This window comes from Megalops cyprinoides, chromosome 6 (genome assembly GCF_013368585.1).
Source record: "Megalops cyprinoides isolate fMegCyp1 chromosome 6, fMegCyp1.pri, whole genome shotgun sequence".
Taxonomy (NCBI): domain Eukaryota; kingdom Metazoa; phylum Chordata; class Actinopteri; order Elopiformes; family Megalopidae; genus Megalops; species Megalops cyprinoides.
The window spans coordinates 12,598,947-12,620,146 of record NC_050588.1 but is presented as its reverse complement, the minus strand read 5'-3'; the positions used below and the strand labels follow the sequence as shown (position 1 = coordinate 12,620,146).

The following is a 21,200-nucleotide window of genomic DNA, read 5'->3' as shown; positions in this document are numbered from 1 at the left end:
ACTGAAACCTGGCAGGCCCTGTGGCCCTCTGGGAACACACTGCTGTAGAACAACATCACCACGATATCTGTTCATTTCCCAGAGGAACGGTCAGCAAGCTGCTGCAAAAGAACTGCATTATGGTAAATATGAAGTTAAGTTGACGGTGTACCCTCTATTTTAAGTATTTCAAGTGAGTGTGAGTGGGTCTCTTCTCCTTGTCTGGCACACACACTCCCTCCTCCTTCACTCCACCACCAGTATGTGCCAGAAACTGACAACTCGAGAGCAGACTGGTACAACTCCCTGATAAAATTCAAGCTGTCTCAGATGCTGCAATTCAAATCAATCTGCCGCCATCTGTTTTACTGGGATGAGACTGCGGGATTGCAGAAGAGGATCTCTTTTTAAACAGCTATGGGTTGGCAGGGGGGAGGAGCGTTTATGGCTAAGAACATCTGTATGTGGTGCTTAGCGCCATTTCATGGAAGGTCTTCTAGTAGGAAATATGACTATATCTGTAATATCTGTAAACTTGGGAGACTTGCACCATACCCCTTAATCAGTGCATGACAGTGAACAGTCAAAGTCAGCGCTGAGTGGACAAACCACTGAATGGTTTTTGTCTGCATTGTTGCTCTAAAATTATAACTATTAAGTTGGCAAATTTAAAGCATAAATGCCGTATTCATGCTTTTAATTTGCCAGCTTAATACTTGGAGCTCTTCTACACGTTTTTGACACAGCGTATATGTACAGTATCACTCAGCTATTTGGTAAGTCACTGTAGCTGAACGGGTAATGACAAATATGTAATCAATAATGATAATAATAACCAAAATATTAAATGTGGGAGAGCTTAATAGGCTGGACATTATAATGAGAGAATCTCAAGTGCGGTTCAGCTGTTCTGCTGTACCCTTAAGCAAGGTACAGAACTTGAATTGTCTGAGTAAATATCCAGCTGTGTGAGTGGGTAGCATGAAGTAAGGCATGCTGGGTAAGGGAGTCGACTAAGCAAATTAACAACGCTGATGAAAAGGGAAAAGCTAATTCCACTGCAGCATCTGATTCTCACTGGGTGTTTAGGCTGCTGCTCTGTGTTCCTGTGGGCAGGGTGAAATTTAGATTCTCAAAAGAACCATTCATGCCTCTTTAATTCTTCCCTTCTCTACTGGAAACACCATTTCGTGGATAATTGGGTCTCCCCTTGACTGATATTCATCATTTCCTATTTTTTTGCCTGGGAAAAAAAAAAACAAACAGCGACAGCAACAGACTCCCGTCGCATACGGTTTAGCTGGGTTCCAGCACCCACAAGCTGTCAGCCCTTGCCTGCGAGCCTCACTCTGCATGTATTTACACTGCATGTTTTTGCTGAGTGTGTTGGCCTGGCCCAACTGTCCAGGATTCCCCCTAAAAAAAATAAATATGAAAGTAAATATGTTCCTGCCCAGTGGTGTTGGCACTATTTCATCAGTTCTGTGGCTTGGGAATTAGGACCATAATGCACTGCAGCAAGCTTCTGTGGTGATGAACATCATAGGCCACAGCGTTACTGTGGGGCACTCGGTGTCAATGAGGCATGTTGTGTCTGTTTCCCAGCTCTTGACAGCTGTGGCTCTTGTGGACGGTGCCCCTTTATGCTCCATGTTTTGAAGAGAAAATGGCATTTCCCTCCCTCCTTCGCAAATGGCATTGTGCTGGTGAGGTGAGACACGGGCCCGTGGGGTCAGCTTCGTGTGCTCCCTAACATCAGAAGAGATCAGCTTTGATGGCCCACTATCTGCAGGAGTCGCTGGTCTGGTTTAGATCAAAAACACCCCCGCCGGCCCTCGCCCTCCGCTTCGATGCTCGTCCGTGTCTGATCATATGAGGCGTGTCGTGGGTGGCCTGGTTCCAGGCAATGACACAGAGGATCTGGGCCAGTGTGAGCTCATCAAAGAGGAACATCGCACTTTCAATACAACAGTCGCAAAGTGCCCACACAGACATGCACGCCCACTCGCAAACACACGCATGCGCACGGACACAAGCACAATCAACCGTGCACACATCACACACTCAGACACTCCTGGGTCCACATATGCAGCCATCCACACACCCACACACACACACAACATAGCCAACATTAGCATGCTAGTTCACACAAATACACACAAACAAACACACACACACACACAAAAGATTTCATGTACCTATTATGTCTTCTACCCATTTTTAATTCTAAACCAGCTCTGAGATTGAAACCCAGTGGGGGATGCTATTTACTACCAGATGAAAGCAACATGTACACTGGCTCATCACTGCCATGCTTTTCTTCAACAAACCAGTCCGCTGACCCCACAGGACCATCAGGGAATGGCCCGGCACTGGCGCAGACAGCTGCATTTTAAACTCCGGAGCTTTAGGATTCCACTCTCACACTCAGACTGTGAACCTGGCCGAGGTGAAATGGATCCGCGCTCAGTCTCTGATGCGAAAAGAACTTCCATATCTCTGCTGCTTTCCACAGCGCAGCGCTTTGATGGGTTCAGATTGGAGTCTCACTGATGCATGGTGGCTTCAGCTATCACAAGACTGTCAAGGAGTCTCACTCCCCCCCTCACCGCTGATCGTCCCGGGCCTTTAAGGCATCAGGAGTACATTGTGGTCAGCACTGTGGATGCATTGGATGACCCCTGATGTAATATGCATTGGGTAGGAAAAAAAAGTCTCATTTGTGAATATTCAACTTAATCCCGCAGAGCTATCAGATCTGACCAAAAGCGCCCGTCAGTCAAAGTCGCACACCGGGGGGGACCTCCCTGGCAAACGACAGCAGTTTTTTTTTTTTTTTTTACGATGCGTTTCTGTCATGGCGTGAAATTGACAAGCCCTAGCGGCACCCCCTCCTGGGGTTCCTTCGAGGCCCTCGTTCAAATCAAACTGATGGAGCAGAAAAGCCATTCCGATATCTCTCTCGCTCCCGGATCGAGACGCGACTCCGGCGGGTGAGGCGGTAATGACCAGCAGCTGGCACGGGTATTAATGAAGCCGGCGGATGCGAGCCGTTGGGGGGCGAGGGGCTGTGTCGGGGGGGGGTCAGGCGTTATTAACGGTTCAAATCACAGGTGTGGTTTGAGTCCACTTTTCATTTGCGCAGATAATTTGCTGTCACAATGTAGCAGAATGTATTAATCAGAGCGGCGCGAGTACGGCGGATGCATTCACACTCCCATTAAAAAGTAATAAACACTGTGGTAATTGAGTGATGAATGCTATAATTGTCATTCGTCGGAACCATGACAGGGGGGTAATTACATTATCAACACACAATGTGGCCTTGGCTGACCCCACGAGTGGCTCTGGGATAAAGTTTCTTACGGCCTCGTTTTCTCCCCAACCTATTATGCGTAAGAAGGTGACAGAAGTTCAGACAAAGTCCAAACTTTTCACTTTTTCAACAAAAGCTGAGACCTTGTGCATTGTGCAACTAAGTCTACAAAGAAAGCTACCAAAAATCTTGCCAAAATGTTTTCATTTTGTTTTACATGTTTACAACACGCTGACAGGTACTGAGCAGAGAAGTACTTTGCATGGAGTAAAAAGATGACTCTGTGTAACCCTGTGTGACCCTACATGACCCTGTGTGACCCCGTGTAACCCTGTTCTTCCTACAGACTTGGTACCGGACAGGCTGGGACTGCGCCCCCTTCACACCGATCGCGGCTCGCTGCCAGGGGACGAAGGGGCCCAGTCCCCCACCCATCTCCACTACCGCCACAAGCACCAGCACCGCCGCTTCTCCATGGAGGTAACAGAAGGGCAGATCCACCCCCTCATCTCTGATGTCATTGCTCTCGTTCTTTGCTGTGCGCTTCAATGAAGCTGCAGTGCCTTCTGGGACTCTGAAAATGTTCACAAGTGCAATTCAACACAAAAGACGCAGAGACACTGTTCTGACAGATGATTAAGAACGGGGTCCCTCTGGTCATCGTTAATTCTGTGTGCACTAGACTTCTGTCAGATAACAGGGTCCACATAGTCAATAATTGACTGATTTTCATTTTTCATTGAAGTGTTGACATGAATTATTCGTATTCTGCGCCGTTTTACAAAGCTATATAAGTTGACCCGAATAAAGGAGCCTGTCCAGAGGATTGGTATTTTCACTATTAACAGTGATTATCTTTTGTGGCAGACACCCTCATAATACAATAATCATCACTATCATTAGAACTCTGTGAAATGACAAAGGTTTTGTGGAGCCTGGATAAAGTAGCACTGTGTCAACTTGTTGCTGTCGATGACTCAGTGATGATGACTGATATGATAATGGCACGACTTTTGAGTAACATGAGTTAGCAAAAAGATACAGAACTCTTAATCAGCTGACCGTTCACACCAGTGAGCATTTTAATTTCTGTGACTGAATTATAATCACGTTTCACTGGGATGTTTCACCAATTCACACCATTTTACCTTATACCTTAGTCCATATGTTCCATTCAGTTTCCCTTACCCAGGCCTGAACCGCAGTACATGGGAAGGTGACTTTCATGTGTTTTGGAAAAAAAAGAGACAAAATGTCCACTCAGAGGTAATAGCTGATATTAATCACAGCTGCTGGTTGCAGTGACAGTCACCATCCCCAACATCGTGGTCTATTCAATCGCGGCCTGGTCGTGTGTGAAAAAAAGGGAATAAGGCTTCTATTATAAGGCTCTCAACCGCCGGCTTCTTCACCTCGTATTATGGGAGCCAAGAATGATAAATCTATTTTCAAACCGAGTCGATTGATTCTCTTTGAGTTCCTCTAATGACACAGAACAGAGATTTCAGATTTGCACACTCCTGCCCTCTCCCCGTCGGCCCGTCCTCATCAGACGCGTCTCTCCGAGGCCCCCCCCGCCCACCCCACTTTTTAAAGTTCACCGGGTTCTTCTCAGCACTTTGAAAGCATGTCTCTCTCCCCGCCATCATTATTCCATTCCTATAGGCGGTAATATGTTTAGGAACGTCTTTGTGTTCTGCTGCCGCCGCCGCGCTACCCAAACCTTAGCCCGCAATGTCACGAATTCTCTGCCTCAACTGAAACGAGATCTGCCTCCTAGGAAATTTACGGCATTTGCCGTGAAGGTGACTCCTGCTGCTCGATGAGAACTAGTTGACGCTACTTTGAGAATGCCTTTGGAGCTACCTGGCCACAGAGAAGGCTCACTGCTGTGTGTTCCTTTGCATACCTCTCTATCATATTGTGCCTGCAGGGTCAGTGGCTGCACCTTTTCTGTCTCCGTTCCACATCTCCGGACTTGGACGGCTGTCTGACGGCCTTCCGTTTGTCCGTCTCTCTCTCCCCGTGTCTGTGCCACAGGACGTCAGCAAGCGCATGTCCCTGCCGATGGACATCCGCCTCCCGCCGGAGTTCCTGAAGAAGCTGCAGCTGGAGAGCCCGCCCCCCTCCAAGCCGCTCAGCAGGATGTCCAGGAGGGCCTCCCTGGTCAGTTCTCACCCTCGGCTGTAGGTGGCAGCGTGGAGAAGCAGTTGGGGGGGGTGGGTGGGGGGGTTGGTTTGCAAATCAGAGGGTTGCAGGTTCAAATCCCAAGCAGGGATTCCAGCATGTTGTCCTCAAGCAAAGTGCTTCAGGCCATACCCAGCTGTGTGAATGGATGTGCATTGAACATATTTACATGAAACAGTGAAAATAACGTAACGCTCTGTCTCCAGATGGGGCCAGCAGCTGCTCTTCCCAACAGCGGTGGACTTCTGTCCCAAGGGATCCAAATTCATTTCTGTTCAACAAGAAGTTATCCTTCCTTTCTCACATGAAGCATTTAAGGGATCGTTTCTTGATGAAATACTCCATCATACTCGAGAAACAAGGTCACTTTTGAGGAAGGAGTTAGATCTATGGCAATTTAATTGAAAGGGCATTAGTGGTTGTCATCCAGTTAGTACAGCATTTCTCAAAAAAAAAGCAGAGATTTTCTCAAACCTCTGTTTCACAGTACAGCCAATTAAACGATTAGAGAAATGAAGCCACTGAGAAATTGGATTGACCACAACCCAATAAATCAGCATCCATGCCAGTCCTAGCAGTGTTTAAAGGAGAGTTTATAACCAGTTTGATTCAGACGTGCTCCCCAATGAACATTTTTTTCATTAAATCTAGAATCTGTACCTGGCAAGAACACCAAATAATACATACAAAGCTTGTTTGTACAATTGTTGCTCTATAATTTTCAGTCTTATTTTTTTATTTTTATTTCTCTTTTAGTTTGGCCTTCATATCTAGCAGGAATCTCAGATTAGCACCATATCAATATCCTTTGTGCCTGTATGACTTATTTTCGATAAAACAAATTTAAAATGACATTGTGGATTGCTTGGTTATCCTTTCATGTATCTCCTATATATTATATACAAATAATTATCTGTATTCTTTTATTTATTATATGAAGCAACACCTGTATGTCATATTTCGCAATAGGGTTTTATACTCGTTTGTTTCTGTGCACTTTTTGGATGCAATCAAACCAGCCATCATGAACCATCTGCTTTTTCATCATATTTGTAACCCATTTTCTGTTTCTCATCTATTTAAAACACACGTCTGGTTCTACAGAGCTGATCTGATGTGTTTTCGAAGTGCTCATATGTTGTAGACTTGGTACAAACTGTTGACAAATCGGGATGCCTTTCCGAGGCGCTTTAGCATCTGTGTGGCACTTTACGAGTGTTAAATTGCACATAATGCTCTGCTCCTGGCATCAGTAACACAGTCATTGCATTTGCAGTGATGTATGTGTTCACTCTCGGTCCCCGTGCCTCTAGTGGATGTTGATTTGTTTTGCTTTGTTTTTCTCTTCTCTCTGTAGTCTGATATTGGCTTCGGGAAGCTGGAGACCTACGTAAAGCTGGGCAAGCTAGGGGAGGTGAGTGGCACTTTGTGACTCTTATACCTGCCTGTCACCTTTATTCCCACTGCTGGCTTTTTGCCGTTGTCTCCTTCTCTGGCCTCCCTCTCCCAAATGCACATGATGGCGGTGTGCAGACACAAGGATGAGAGAAAAACAGACACTACCACCCAGATTCAATCTAACAGCACTGGATAATATCCTTAATTTGAAGCAGCAAATAAGCATTAAGCTTATGCTTGTTATACTTGTTTTTTCCCTCCTCCATTTCTGACACACATAGCATTTTTGTTAGTTTGAAAGCTACTGTTTGGAGCCATAAGACTGTGATCCTGATATCGCTGGTCATATGTAAACATTTCATTTCGCCTTGTCTGAGAGCAGGGGTAAGCCATTAGGGCTGCGTTTACAGTAAGCATGGCTTTTTGTGTTGGCCAATACTGTTCCATACACACTGGCTTTATGCAATATGGAAAACTACTCTATAAATCACATCCTATAAAACTCTCCATGACACAATGAACATAATAGCGCTTTAATATTCTATAGTTGAATTCACTGGGCCTGAAGAGAACGTTAATAGGCCGCACAGAAGTGTTCTGTACAAACCTTGTCTTCTGTAGCCAGGTTTAGATTGCAATTGTGAGGACTGAAGCCTTGATTGTATCATTGTAATGCATTTTTTTCATTTCTTGCATAACACATTATGTTTAATTCAGTGACCACAGTACACTTTGTGTACTAAACAGGGAGAACAACAAGACCGTTGTACAAATTTGAGACTCAAAGTCAATAAGGAGGAAGCACAGGGTGGTTATAAAGCTGCAGGTTAAGCCTGACACAGGCACAAAATGGCTCACAGCACTGCTTAACAAGAATACGCAGGCCCTCACACACACACACTCTCTCTCTCTCTCTCTCTCTCTCTCTCTCTCTCACACACACACACACATATTCAAGTCACAGCATTGGCTATCACAGCTGTAGGCCAGTCCACAAGCATATACATACATGAACACACACATGCACACACACACATACACACACACACACACACACACCTTCAAGGCTGCAGGCCCACACACAAACACGTGTGTATGCATGGTGTGTGATGTGCACATACCCAGTGCTCTCAGTAGGCAGTCTGTACCGTCCCACTCTGGTAGGGTCTGGTCTGGCCCTTCTCTGACACTGCTAGGGCATAGCACGCTCTCGCCACTCGTCTGACAGGCTCCAGCGGGCAGATGGAGTAAACAGTTGGATGGTGACCCCCGCAGAAGGTCATAGACTCTGTGTCCAGGGGCAACGAGATGACAACTGACTGATAATGTGAATTAGCTTCCCATCATCTCTCTTCCCCTCTCAAACCACACACACACACACACACACACACACACACACACACACACATTCTGTCAATGCATAATGTATCATGTAGATGTAGCTTCATCTGTACTGATGAATGGAGAAAAACTGCTTAGAAGATAAAACAGTGGGGGTCTTTTGTAACCTTGACCGATTACATTACGTGCTCTTAATTACAAAATAGTGGGAATAAATGGGTAGCCCTCTGTGTAGATTTAGCGTAGTGTGTAGTTTTACTGAAGCGTGTGCTTGCAATAAATGGCTAAAACGAAAGGCTGTGCCTTTGTTCTCGGTACCTTAACCTAATTCCTTGGTTCCAGCAGGGGTCTCTCTACAAAGGCCTTTTTTAACATTTTAAACGCACTCTGCAGCCCTTTGCCTTTCGAGCCCGACAGTGTCTAGCATGTCTGAAGCTGCCGTTCTCCCGCTGCCTGTCGCCTCTCCCTCTGCATTAGGGAACCTACGCCACAGTGTTCAAAGGTCGCAGCAAACTCACAGAGAACCTGGTGGCGCTGAAAGAGATTCGCCTGGAGCACGAAGAAGGAGCGCCGTGCACGGCAATTCGGGAAGGTACCGCACCGCTCCGTTTGAAATAAAAGGCTGGTGGGCAGCCTGAGTGTGCGAGACTCTGCCGCTCCATTACTGCGCCAATGTAACATGCAGTTATGCTGCCACCTAGTGGGAAAGACAGAAAAGCGTGGAAGCTCATTTTGTGTTCATGAAGGAAAAAAAAAAACACCTTTTGCAGCTGGCCTGAATGCAAATTGTTACTCCTTGGGTTGTGTAACTACAAGATGGACTCAGGAGGCATAATCCTGTCAAAATGGAGAGGCTAAGTAACTGCAGTTTTAGTAACTGCAACCTCCATGTCCTCTCTCTCTCCCTTTCTCTCCCTCTCTCTCTCTCTCTCTCTCTCTCTCTCTCTTTTTCTCACCAGTGTCGCTGCTAAAGAACCTAAAGCATGCCAACATTGTAACCCTGCACGACATCATCCACACCGATCGCTCCCTCACCCTTGTCTTCGAGTATCTGGTAAGGACCGGTTCATATTTTTGGAAAATTGTGGAGAGGGGCAAGACAGGCACAAAGGTCTATCAATCAGAGAACAGAAAGACTGACCCAGGATCAGTCATATTTCACACATCGGTATATGGGGGGGGTTGACTGGCAGTCATGTGTGCAAAGTCTTCCTTGCCCAGCCCTTCCTCTGAAGCAATAAACCTAATGATGTTTATCCACTGTTATTCCTATGGGAAGGGAGACAACCTCACGCAAAGCTGGGTGCCATTACTTGTTGCCTGGGCTGCCCTGGGGCTCTGATGAGCTGTCGCAGAGGGGGGCATTGAAACTTCTATTACAAGGGCAACGAGCTATCCCCGGCACAAAATCGAACACAGCAGCACAAACCAATTTCAGCAAGCTAATTAGGTGTGATTGACACCCTCCCCCCCTAACCCCACCCTCCTTTGTTTGTCAATGGTGGTGTCACTGACTTAGCGTCACGGGTGTGTTTGTCTTATTTTTTTCTTTCGAACAGGACAGTGACTTGAAACAGTACCTGGACAACTGTGGGAATCTGATGAGCATGCACAACGTCAAGGTCATTACAGATCTGGGACGCGCGTCCGCACTCCCCGGTGAAATGGAACGAAGCCCTGCTCAGGGCAGTGGTGTCCACTTGTGGCAGAGATCCACAGTCATAAGGGTTTTGGAGATGCCTTTATAACTTGGACCTGAGTGACACCTGGAGCTACGCAGGATCTGAGTTCCAGTCTGATCACAGGCTCTGGTCATTTTTGTCATTTGTCATTTAGCAGACATTCTGATCCAAAGTGAGTTTTTTTTTTTTAAATGTTATCCATTTATACCGCTGGTATATTTACTGAGGCAATTGCTCACGGGTACAACAGCAGTGCCCCAGCAGGGAATCGAACCAGCAAACTCTTGGTTACAAGCCCTGCTCCTTATCACTGTGCTACACTGCCGCCCGCAATCACATGCCGAGTTGGAACGGAAACCATAAACCTGTAGATCTATCGTGGCTACTGTTGGGTTCAGTAGGTGGTTGTCCAACATATAGATACTAGAAGAACTACACAGCATTTAGCTACCAACAGTTTGCCTTATTCTTTCACTCATTACTTTTTCTTAGCTCTTCATTAAGGACTGTGCTTCATTCTCACGGAACTGACATTAACTGCAGGTCATTTTGTTCCTAGTGAGGCAGGTTATACCTCAGTGTTAAACACCGACTGAGACTTTTTCAGAAAATCAAAGCCTACAGGATTCCCACGCTCCAGGGCAACAGCCGAAGATTTTACAACTTTCTGAGTCATCTCGAGAGGCACTTTCAAGACTTATTCACAAACCCCTATGATCAATTTAATGTGCACAAAAGTATTATGAATCCATCAAGATTGAATGGCGCAGTATCCCATTGCTTGACAAATTGCTTTGTCACTCCTTTTTTTGCCAGCCATTAAGGCGATGGTTTCCACGGTTACAAGCAGAGAGCGCATTTCAGAGCTAAAGAAAAAAAGGAATGTTCCTTGAAAAGACAAGGGCACTATCAGCCAGACAGATACTTGGAGAGTCACGGATATCCCCAGCAACAGAAATAAGCACTTGCTTTAAAAAAAGAGCTCTTGCTTATTACAAAATATTTAGAACATTCTGAGCTGAATTTCGACCGTGAATACAGATACAACAAAGACACATTAGATACTGCTCTTTCCAGACCTAGTACATGGTGTTCTGATGTCCTCAAAACGATAATCTCACAGTTTTCCCACGATCAATTACAAGCTCGCCCCTCTGGGGCTTTTCACAGTGATACTAGCAAGGTAGATACAGAGCTTTTCAAATTAACAGCCGACAATGTGCATCCTCCGATCCAATATCAGTTCAAATCACCTTTGTTCATGACAAATCTTGATAAATGCTGCCAAAGAAACAGACACCCACATATGCAGTGCCCTCCGTAGTTATTTCCAGGCCCGATTAACTAAGAAAAAAAACATGACATAACAGAAAAAATACATGTTGGATCTTTTCTGCTTACATATTTTAAAATGTTATAATTTCATCATACTAGCATTGCACTAGCATTAAATATTGTTTAATTTGAGTGCAATTTTAAGGAGGGGTTTGAATAAATATCCCTTATAGCTCCACATGCACACACACATATTGTATGCATATATGTGTATATTATATACATTATATACTGCTTTTTAGTACATGCTATTCTGATGTCCTTGAAAAAAATCTATATATACATATCTACATACACATATATACATACATACATAGCATTAAACATATGACATCAGTTGCTTGTTCTCATGTGGGAGCCTTGTGCTCTTTTCTCGCTCTTTGCACTCCCCTCCTCTAGATCTTCATGTTCCAGCTGCTGCGGGGCCTCTCCTACTGCCATAAGAGGAAGATCCTCCACAGAGACCTGAAGCCCCAGAACCTGCTCATCAACGACAAGGGCGAGCTCAAGCTGGCTGACTTCGGTGAGAGCTCGCCGCGCGTGACCTACCCCCGGGAGTCTTCCGGAGAGGCGAACACTCCGTTCCCTGGCAGCGCTCGTTTGTCTCCGCCCACCCGCAAAGCCACTAGCTCTTTCTTAGGGGCTTAGTGATGTCAACACCTACATTCAAGTACATTTATGTCTGAAAGACATTTTGATCCCATCGATTTGACAAAGGAAAATAGCGTTAATTTTTATCATCTACCTGAGGAGGTAAACTAATATTAGTGTTAATATTAGTGTCAGAGTTACAATTATTTTACTATATGGAAATAAAAGCATATAGTAAAATACCCCCTCCATTCCCCCTCAAACTGTCTATCTCATGACAAAATCAAACACTGAAAGGTACAACATGTCTGCCTTCTTCTTTAGGTTTGGCCAGGGCCAAATCAGTTCCCACAAAGACTTACTCCAACGAAGTGGTGACACTATGGTATCGGCCTCCTGATGTTCTCCTGGGCTCGACCGAGTATTCCACACCCATAGACATGTGGTGAGTATTCTCTGACACACTCCTGAACTCCAGCGTATCACACCCCCATAGACATGTGGTGAGTATTCTCTGACATACTCCTGGCCTCCAGAGTATTAGACCCCGACAGGCAGTACTTACCACATGTCTATCACCCTCCTGGGCTCCAGGTAGGATTCCACACCCAAACACTGCCGAATCCAATTGAACCTGTCAGCACTGCTTTGTAGTCTGTTCTTTGTGGGGCTTTTTTAGGTCACCTATTATGCTGAACACTCAAACAAATCAATGAACAAACAGGCATTTTGTCATGAAGTCTCTCCTGACTGACCTGAATAGGTTTCCCGAGCAGGCTATTTCAGTCAGCTCTGCAGCAGGTTACAATGCTGTTCCTTTGCTGAGAAGCAGGTCACAACAGGGGGTAGCGCAAAGCTAAGTCATTTTTATTTAAGTTGTTTATCTGCGAGCAGGGCTTTTTTTGTAGAATCAATTTTAGCTTTCAAAATATTCCACTCTAGTTGCATATGGCAGAGCAAAGACCATAGTGGTCTTACATGTAGTGTAACCCTCCATAATTCTGCATTGCTATCCCAGCAGTGACCTTGTGGGCCCACCACTGTAAACCATTGTCCATGTCAAAGGATCACATGTAATGCAACATACCTGTTACAGATCCCAAAACTTTTAGGGAACATTACACTATATGCTGTTAGTGTAGTGTTAGTGAACATTCCTGGACTGGAACCATACAACTGATTTCATGGATGGAGGTGTTTCCCTATTAACAGTAAATGCAGTATGGGTTGCTGTACCAGACATGTTTTCTCTTTTTTTTTTTTAATGCATCCTGACCTTTCCTATGTTTGGAAGATCACGTAGTTAGAGTAATTACCTCCAAACACTACCCTATAAATGTTTATCCAACAACAGAGCTTTTGTAAATGTATTACCTCACTGTGTGATAAAACATTCTGAAATAAGCAGGACACACTTCCAGACACACAATACCAGCTTTCAAACGCAGAGACACTGAGTGGATATGTGTGTGTGTGTGTGTGTGTGTGTGTGTGTGTGTGTGTGTGTGTGTGTGTTTGTGTATGTGTGTGTGTGTGTGTGTGGTGTTTGGTTTGTGTATTATATAAGTGGTAATGTCTTGGAGAGAAGTGGCTCAGATTTACCATAAAACAAACACCATTCCTGTCAGTCAGACAAGTATACCTGCAGGAAAGCTTCAGGTTGAGGAAATAGTCCATTTAGCCAGGACTAAAATAAGCTTTCACTCCATCTCACACCTCTAGTTGCATGACCCGTTTGTCATTAATAAGAACCAATCCCTTACTGCTGAAGACAAGCTTTAATCACAGAAATCATTATTCTCAGTGCTGACGCAAGCCCCTCAATCATGGTGCTCAGAGATTCACCATGAGCCTAATTAAAACACTGCTTGAGTAAACGCCCCTTTCTCTACAGCTTCATTACAAACATGTCATTTTTCTTCATCGTTTCACCCCCCTCTGTGCTTCTGGTCTTGTTTGAGGTGTCTGGCCTTTTTTGCAACAGAGAAAGCACAACCACAGAAGGCTGCATTTGCGTGTGGAAGAGCTCAACAGTTGCTTCCACGGATGCATTGCTGGGCATCGCATTACCCTGACCTGAAAGCTTCTCTGGTCTTGCTTCTAGGGGAGTGGGGTGCATTCTCTTCGAAATGGCAACGGGGCGGCCCATGTTCCCAGGGTCCACGGTGAAAGAGGAGCTTCACCTCATCTTTCGGCTCATGGGTAAGACCAGCAGTGGGGTCACATCGATGCCACTGCCACTGCCACTGCCCCCGTAGCAGCCAATGGCGAAAAACCAGCACGGTGTGCTTGACAATGCATAACCAATTTCTCTGGGACCTACAACAGAACTGTAACACATTTTCAAAGGCATTCTAAATATACTTTTTTGGGTGCTAAAAACAACTAACCATCACCCTTTGCTGTCAAGGGTGTATCTAGGAAAGTCTTCACCATCAAGCTAAAATAGTTGTCCTAGTTTCATATCTGACCTGTATCCTGCATGGAAAATGGGCGAGTAAAATATGGTCTCTGGAAGCTATGTAGGATTTGAGAGGAAGTAGCCCAGTTCTGTTCACTTTTATAAGGAAACACTCATGGATGACTAAATAAATAGGGCCATATGATCTCCCAAAGTCATGCCCTGAATTAATACACTGCTGCTTAAAATGACCATGTTGAAAAATAGCACTTAGACTTATATTGCAGCAGTTACATAAAATAGGACAGAGCATTGGCATAGCTCCAGGGCCTTGGGTTCGAATCTGGCTCTGTGTGTTTTTGCATGTTCTCACAGAATTAACATGAGTTTTATCCAGGTACTCCCACTTCCTCATGCAGTTTAAAATGCTGTTCTGGATTGCACTGGTTCGCTCTGTATGTGTGTGTGTGTGCGCGTGTGTGCGTATACATGCTCACACGTGCGTTCACTCTGCAGTGGACTCATACCCTGTCTAGGGTTCAGTCCAGCCTCGTGTCCGGTGCCTGTGTGGTTTGGCTGCAGCTCAACACAGGATTAGCCAGCTACAGAGAAACAGACAGATTTACATAAATACAGACCCACTCACTCTATGTCACATATCTGGCCAGAGAGGAAGGAAATGCAGTATCTCCATACATAACACTTCTAACAGGAGAATAGTTTATATTCAACAGAAGAAGTCCTTTGGAAAAGAAGTCACTGGGTTTAAAAGGGGAGGAATTATGCAAAGGTCTGATTATAAGTCAGCCTTCTGCCTGCAGGGGAGGAAGTGAGAATGGGCTGACAGATGTTAATTTGTCACTGCCCTTCATCCAAACAGATCTCCTCCAGAGTTTCACACTTGGCCCCAGTCTCTCTGAACTCCTGTGTCCTCTGGATGACCCACAACACTGTCACACCGTCAGCCACACTTCGTCACCCGGTCACTCTTACATAACCAGGCCGCAAACAGCTTGGAGAGGCGGGGTCACAAGGCCAGCTCCGTTCATCACGCCTAACCCAGCCGGTCGCTGGTCGCTCACTGAACTCGGCCCGTATCGATCCGACTGAACCGGAATCGCAGGGGCGAATCCATTTTCCAAAGGGCTTCTTCTGGCTGCCCCCATGAGGACAACATGCCTCTCAATTAGCAGTTGTCTCCTGTTCTCATCTTTTTAACACGTACAGATCCTCGCACTCACACACAGCCTGTTCGTTTACCGCGGTAAACACCATACGCACTGTAGCTGAGACATGTTTACTTTCTGTGCGCATATGCAGTGTTTTTCAATGCGTGCTCCTCTGCGTCAAGCACAGTGCCAAACATCTTTCTCTCTGACTATAATTGCCTATTTGATTGTGATCATTATTATAATAGTGTTTTGCATAATTACCGTACATTTCAGTCAACTCATTTTCCCAATGCATTATTGATGTTACAGTAATTTGTACAATTGCATCGCTTCTTCACTGACATGGCCTATACTTCCCAGGCCCCTCCCATCCCCTACCATCCCTTATTTCTAAACTCCTCCCACTGCAGGTAACCTTCCACCTCAAGTGAGTGGGGAGGTTAGTGAAGTACCTATGTAGCCAGTACTTTATTGGACTGTAGGTTTAGAAAAAGAATACAGGGAAATTAACTCTCTCATTAACACACGTCCATCCACTTCTCTTCCCAGGCACTCCAAATGAAGAGACCTGGCCTGGGATTACGGCCAATGAGGAGTTCAGATCATACCTCTTCCCCCAGTACAGAGCTCAGCCGCTAATAAACCACGTTCCCAGGTAATGCAGACTCACCCTCTCATTGCTTGCACTGGACCGTGGGTCATGAATTGATGCAATGAAGACAGCAGATGGCAGATCTCCAGCAGGATTACAGTTAAAAACATATTGTGTAATGCAAAATTATTGCAAAAGCACAACATGTCTTTGAAAAAAAACTTTCAAAAAACCTTGTGGTTTGATGTTCTGTGGGCGTTAGAGTGAGAGCAGGACAAATAGCTTAAGGACTGAGTTTTGCACTACACTTTGTGGATTTGATACAGTAAGCTTGAATTTCAGCTCAAGCAGAGCTGTGTCACCCGACCAGCATGGCAGGTGACAGATGGCAGGAGGAAGGTGTTGATGGATGGATAAATAACTGCTTAATTTGAGTGCATAATATGTTTTGCAACTGGTGGTTGAATAAAGATCTCTCCCCAAAAACAATTTGGTAAGCAGCACAATCCATTCTAACAAGCAGTCCAATACCTCAGCTGCAGGTATTGGACCTGTTGTTTTAGGGGGTGAAGTGAAACAAGCATGGAGATGAGTCAGATTGTGAACTGTTAATGCCAAATTTCAGTGTTTCAGAAAAATGTCACACTCACATCATTTCTCAGAAGAAGTACGTGTGCCTTACAGCACCACAGCCAGGGATGAAAACCAGTGAAAACTAGGCCAGGAAAAACAACTCTTTTTTTGCTGCAGTTGTTAGTTTTTATGACACACATGCCCTCTAGTGGGAAAAGAGTGCAACGCACTGAACAATGCTATTATTATATGCAATAGTTTCTATTCCACTGTGGTTGTTTTTTGTTTGCTGTTCAATGAGAGACTATACAGGTTGTTTTTCTTTGGTTTTCAGATTAGACACAGAGGGAATGGACCTCCTGTCAAGTCTACTTCTGGTAGGAGTCTTACCAATTTTACAGTATCACAGCTAATAAAATGCCAAATTTTAAATGCACAGTTAATTACATGCTGAACCATGACCTCACAGCCGCGAAAAAAGCAGATGCCTGCACTGTCTGCTCTAGAATCGAAATATATAAACATGGGTGTTACGCCTGTTCCAGCCCACATTATCCAAACCAGCCTAGGCTGCTAATGACTGAACAACATCTGCACAGGCCTCGCTGATAGCATCTTATCAGCGTGGATCAGATGGCACTCCAGAAGGGAAACAGATACGGCGTGCATAAAAGTGTGTTTGCCAGGGATTCACAGCAATTTAAGCCAAAACACTTATTTTAAGCTGGTTTGACACCAAGGAGAGCATTCTGCATCTTGAGTAAACACACACAAAGACACAATTTCCTCACTTGACAGCAGTGCTGCATTCCACTGTGGTTCTGAATGCGCACACACACGCGCACACACACCATTGAAAAGATGACCTGTCCTCTTTCAAAGCCAGGCTGCAACTTTAAGCTCGTGGTGCAAACCTGTGGATGAAATTAAGATGCAGCATGCACCTGTCAGCACCAGCAGGCCCCCCGAGCCGCGTTTCCATGGCTCCATAATGCGGCCGAACAGCAGCCCCCTTGGACTGACAGCAGGGACACTACTTAATGAGCGTGCCATCTCCGGTCAACAGCCCCTCCACTCTCCTCGGACCGTATATCCGTTTAATGACCAGGGTACGAGTGTTGGAGCCTTATGGCGGGCTCCTGCTCGCAACGCTGTGGCTGAAACACAGATTGGCATCATTAGGCGTCCCCACCCCAGAGCAGCTGAAGAGGCCGAGGTCACCGCTCTGAGGAGTCTAAAGCAGGAAGCGTTTCTGTACCGCCGCCAGTGCAATAACACGAGCAGAATGCCTAGCGTCGCCACGGCTCCCGTTGTCTGACAGTGTCATATTCTCAGGTCACAAGGGCTGTATATAATGCGGATGTCTTCCTCAGGCCCATATATTAAACACACTGTAGAGCGTTACGCAGCATGGGCTGCAGGCAGGTGTGACAGGCTGGTGTGTGGCAGGTCGGCATTCGGGGAGCCAGCGGCCCCCCGTGCGCGGGAACGATCTGTCACGATGATGAAGCGACCGGCGAGGTGGCTGAGCGGGGCATTCGCTGGTGGATCGCGGACGACGGAGCCTTTAATGAGGCAGCGATGAGACATCTTGAGAGGGGGGTTCGCGTTTAATCAGCCGCTCTAATCTGGTTTTCGCCCGCGCCCTCGATAACGAGTCACGTGCCCTGCTGTGCTGTCAGAAACCCACGGAAATTCTGGAGGTGGTTCTCAAAAAGTGAATTGTTCCAAAGAAGGGGGGGGCTCTTGTCTTAGATCAGATCCATTTTTCTGCTCTCTGAATCTGTAATATTCTCAGTGGTATTAGGTTGAGGTAAGATTATTCCGTTACAGAGACCATGGTGATATTGTAGCTCTCCAAGACCAGAACTGGGGATGTTTATCTACCTTTGAAAAGATTGCTGTGGGACTGCATGCATAAGAGCACAGACACATGGGCACAGACACACAAGCACACACACACACACACACACACACTCACACACTCACACACACACACAAACAGGAGCACAGGCACAGACACGTGCACACAGACACTCACACATAAGTAGTTTGAAAAGCTTTAGATATAACTTTCTTTCTTTCATTCGTGAAATCTTGTTACATCCAGTATGACACCAGAGAGAGGATCTCTGCAGAAGCTTCTTTGAGACATTCATATTTCAAGAGCTTGGGGGAGACCATCCACTCACTACCTGACAGTAAGTGTGTGACAGAATCATCTCAGCCGTGCCAGTGTTATTACTTCCATATTATGTACGTATTTATGTTTGTCTGTGCATACCCCATATACTGTATACATATATATATATATATATATATATATATGTATATATATATACACACACACACACACACTGAATATTTTTAAGCAGGAAAAGTACCCAGTACATTGTGTTCTTTGTTCATATATCATCAATGACGGCTTGCGTTTGTCCCTGTGCACCCAGCCGCCTCAGTGTTCTCCCTCAGAGAGGTGCAGTTGCAGAAGGACCCAGGCCACAGGAGTTCCGTATTTCAGCAAGCAGGTATGCTACTGCTTACCCCTACAATAATAACGGCCATATGCCGTGGAGTTTTAGATACTGGGCCTGCAACCAGACGGTCATATGTTCAAATCTCAGGTAGGGGCACTGCTGTTGTACCCTATAGCAAGGCATCTAGCATGAATTGCTTCAGAAAACATCCATCAGTGTACTGCAGGTGGATAGCATGTAAACTGTAAGATATGCATGCCTGTTTGGATGAGAGAATCCTCTAAACAAATCAATGATCCAATTAATGACGTAAGTAGAGCACTGAAGAAATATTTATCCATTCTCCAGCAGGGCTTTGTGCTGTAGCTCACTGAGTAGCGGGTTAATATTCCAAGCAAACTGCAATTGAATGTGTTCCTCTTCAGGCAACTAAGTCTGTCAACAAAAACCACATACCCTGAACTCCTAACAGCCTCAGATTTCACTATGCAATTATTCCAGCTATAACCACATCAAAGCAGAGGGTCAGCCTGCCAACATTCACACTTTAAAATCTCAGGCTTTGCCACTTGCAGTTTTGTAGTGCCTGGAATTATGCATAGCTCCAGTGAAGAGATATGAATATTAAAATGCATGCTTCTCCTCTTCTCTCATACTCAGCCCGAGGCAAGAACCGGCGACAGAGCATATTCTAAAGCTCGCGGGATGTAGCAAAGGGCACGAAGGCTCTGTTCCTGCAGAACAAATCATGTGAAGAAAGAATTGGATGTAGAGAACCTCCTTAAGTGGGCCCCTCCATCCGCACTCTTCTGGAGAAACGTGAGCCCACGTTTTGGGGGCTAGGGTCTGTGACGATGAGATTGCACTGCCTCTCTGTAGGTGTGGACTCTGGTCCTCTCTTGCTCTAAATTATTGCCACCACATACATAGTTTTAATTTAACCCACTAGGGAATCAAACACTGGATCTTTTTGCCTGCTTGGCCAAGCCCCACCCACCTAGCCCCCCAGGTCTGCCTATGAGATGCTGGTCTGGCTGAAGGTACCGACCATGATGAATGATCATCTCTTCCAGTCATCACCTTCCCTATTCCCAAGATCTCCAAAAACCTGCCAACAATCCGAACCTATCATTGGCATTCATGAGTTCTCCAATCTCCACTACTTTATATGTCTGTCAGACTGTTGCACCAATGCTAACACAGCTGGTGTGTAGTTTTTGTTGTTGTTATATTCTGTGTCACTTATTTGCCATTAGTTTTTTTTTCTCAGATGACCAGTTCTCCATAACTCATGGAGAGAAAAAGTTTCACATTTTTATAGTTTTATAGTTAATCTGGGTGTGAATTTGTGAGATAAATCAGTGGGGGTCCTCATAATTATAATGTATTTTCAGATGCATAATATATTTTTGTTCTCAGTACGTATGTTCATGTTTTGCCTTTTGAAAAATAGCTATAAAATTAACAGATCAGGTCTCAGGAAAAAAGTTTTCAAACCTGCAAAATTAAAACCAAAACACTGAACTCTGTCTGACAACATTTTTTAATAACCTCATCCATCTAGGCCAAGTATACATAGCCTATTTGCTTCACAGCAGAGACAGAAGATAACTCAGTGGAGTGTAAATCATAATTATTTTTGAAATCCTTTTTCTGTATTGAGAGCAGGTCCCACAAACTAAACACCAAGAGTACTATGGAACATCCCTACAACTGAATGCAGACACCACCAACTCCTATCCTTAATTCCTTTTGCATTAAACCAAGCCAAGCAGTTGTCTAAAAGTGCATTTCAATGTACTGGCAACACTGACAATAATGTGGGAACAGAGAATATATAAGTATAAGATGTACCTCCGAGTAAAATAAAATGGGTTTATGGTTGAAAATTAAAGGTAACACAGAAGTGCTGGAGTTTTATTTTATTCACCTTAATATAAATATAAAAATTGTGTTCTGTATATTTTGAATGGCAATAAAATGTACCTTCTCTTTGTTACAAAGTAAACTTGGCCCATTTTGTTTTGCTTTTGCAGAAAACAAGATAGTCTCTATATATCATGCTACTACGAGTAGTATTGGCACAATAGTATTTGCACAAGTAAGCAGCAGTTTTGTATTTGCACAGAGTATAGCTAGATGTATTCTGGAATGCA

The 21,200-nt window shown here is 44.9% G+C and overlaps 1 protein-coding gene across 2 annotated transcripts in view; it reads left to right on the top strand.

The window, feature by feature from the left end:
- The window catches only part of cdk18 (cyclin dependent kinase 18), a 50,789-nt gene extending 29,865 nt beyond the window's left edge, over positions 1–20,924 (top strand). For both annotated transcript variants that reach the window (XM_036531191.1, XM_036531192.1), the window contains exons 3-16: positions 3,642–3,775; positions 5,336–5,461; positions 6,840–6,896; positions 8,699–8,813; positions 9,181–9,275; positions 9,781–9,843; positions 11,638–11,761; positions 12,154–12,274; positions 13,934–14,031; positions 15,952–16,057; positions 16,902–16,944; positions 18,678–18,768; positions 19,018–19,095; positions 19,705–20,924. In XM_036531191.1, the coding sequence (XP_036387084.1) occupies positions 3,642–3,775; positions 5,336–5,461; positions 6,840–6,896; positions 8,699–8,813; positions 9,181–9,275; positions 9,781–9,843; positions 11,638–11,761; positions 12,154–12,274; positions 13,934–14,031; positions 15,952–16,057; positions 16,902–16,944; positions 18,678–18,768; positions 19,018–19,095; positions 19,705–19,739 (1,286 nt within the window). In that variant the 3' untranslated portion in view covers positions 19,740–20,924. The remainder of the gene's footprint in view (positions 1–3,641; positions 3,776–5,335; positions 5,462–6,839; positions 6,897–8,698; positions 8,814–9,180; positions 9,276–9,780; positions 9,844–11,637; positions 11,762–12,153; positions 12,275–13,933; positions 14,032–15,951; positions 16,058–16,901; positions 16,945–18,677; positions 18,769–19,017; positions 19,096–19,704) is intronic.
- The last annotated feature ends 276 nt before the right edge of the window (positions 20,925–21,200 follow it).